This window comes from Primulina eburnea, unplaced genomic scaffold (assembly GCF_022965805.1).
Source record: "Primulina eburnea isolate SZY01 unplaced genomic scaffold, ASM2296580v1 ctg1167_ERROPOS772328, whole genome shotgun sequence".
Lineage (NCBI taxonomy): Eukaryota > Viridiplantae > Streptophyta > Magnoliopsida > Lamiales > Gesneriaceae > Primulina > Primulina eburnea.
The window spans coordinates 66,237-67,500 of NW_027330707.1; the positions used below are offsets into that span (position 1 = coordinate 66,237).

Here is a 1,264-nt window from a genome sequence, read left to right on the forward strand (position 1 = left end):
AATTTGAAAAAGCAAACGACAAGTCCACGGAAATAAAATAGGAAAAGTACATATTTTTCCTATTTCTAAGATTAAACAAAAGGATTCGCAAATAAAAGTGCTAATGCTACAACCAATCCATAAATTGTTAACGCTTCCATAAAAGCTAGACTAAGCAATAGAGTACCTCGTATCTTTCCCTCTGTCTCGGGCTGTCTTGCGATACCCTCTAGGGCTTGACCCGCAGCAGTCCCTTGACCAACTCCAGGTCCGATAGAAGCAAGCCCTACGGCTAATCCAGCAGCAATAACGGAAGCAGCAGAAATCAGTGGATTCATGATAAGTTCCTCGTACCAACAAAAAGAAATGGTTAATGATACAATCAACCAATGAATTATGACTTAATTATTCGATCGATAGGATTAATCTAGTCGAAGTAACTAAGAACTTCGAATTTCAGTAATAATATTATTGAATTATCAGAACTACTTCAATATATCCTTTTTCCTTTCTATCCACAGAGTCTTCGCGAATCCATAGAATTCTCGTTTTTACATTTCTTGGTTCCAAACTGTTATTTCACAACTCTTTCAGCTTTTCTTGATTTCATCTGTTTATTCAGGCAAGTCACAGTCGAAACGAGACGAAAGGACTTCTGTTAGAACCCCCCTACAGTAGTAGGAGAAATGAAATATATCTTTAGTTCATATATAACTAGTCAATATCTAATATCACATATACACGTCTTTCTTCCATAACGTAAACCATTAAATTCAATCAGATTCGAGAATCTATCTATTTTTTTAGGAATCCCATTTTTGTTTTGTAAATTTTTTTTCTTCCTTCCGTTTTCGTTATCACCATTCCAACCGAATACAATCTAATCTAAATGGGCAAATTAAATTGAAATTGATTAAGGCCCATTATTGGATAGAAATATCATTATTTGATTTTTTTCCTATTGCTTTCTCTCGTATATAGAGTCCTGTATATTTCTATTCCTTAAAAAAATTATCTTAAGCCACACATACATTTCTTTGTGCTAAGCTAAAAAAAAGACTATTTCAATGATGGCCCTCCATGGATTCACCTATATAAGCCGCGGCTAAAGTTGCAAAAATAAGAGCTTGAATACCACTTGTAAATAATCCAAGGAACATGACAGGTATGGGAACCACTGAAGGTACTAAAGAAACAAGAACAACAACTACTAATTCATCAGCTAAGATATTCCCGAAAAGTCGAAAACTAAGTGATAAGGGCTTTGTGAAATCTTCTAAGATGT

General features: G+C 34.5%; 1 protein-coding gene across 1 annotated transcript in view; it reads right to left on the bottom strand.

Moving 5' to 3' along the window:
- Positions 1–550: 550 nt before the first annotated feature.
- Positions 551–1,264, bottom strand: part of LOC140820539 (ATP synthase subunit a, chloroplastic) — a 2,070-nt gene continuing 1,356 nt past the window's right edge. The window contains exon 1 of the mRNA XM_073180834.1: positions 551–1,264. This exon is cut by the window's right edge and continues 1,356 nt beyond it. Within this exon, the coding sequence (XP_073036935.1) occupies positions 1,044–1,264 (221 nt within the window). The 3' untranslated portion in view covers positions 551–1,043.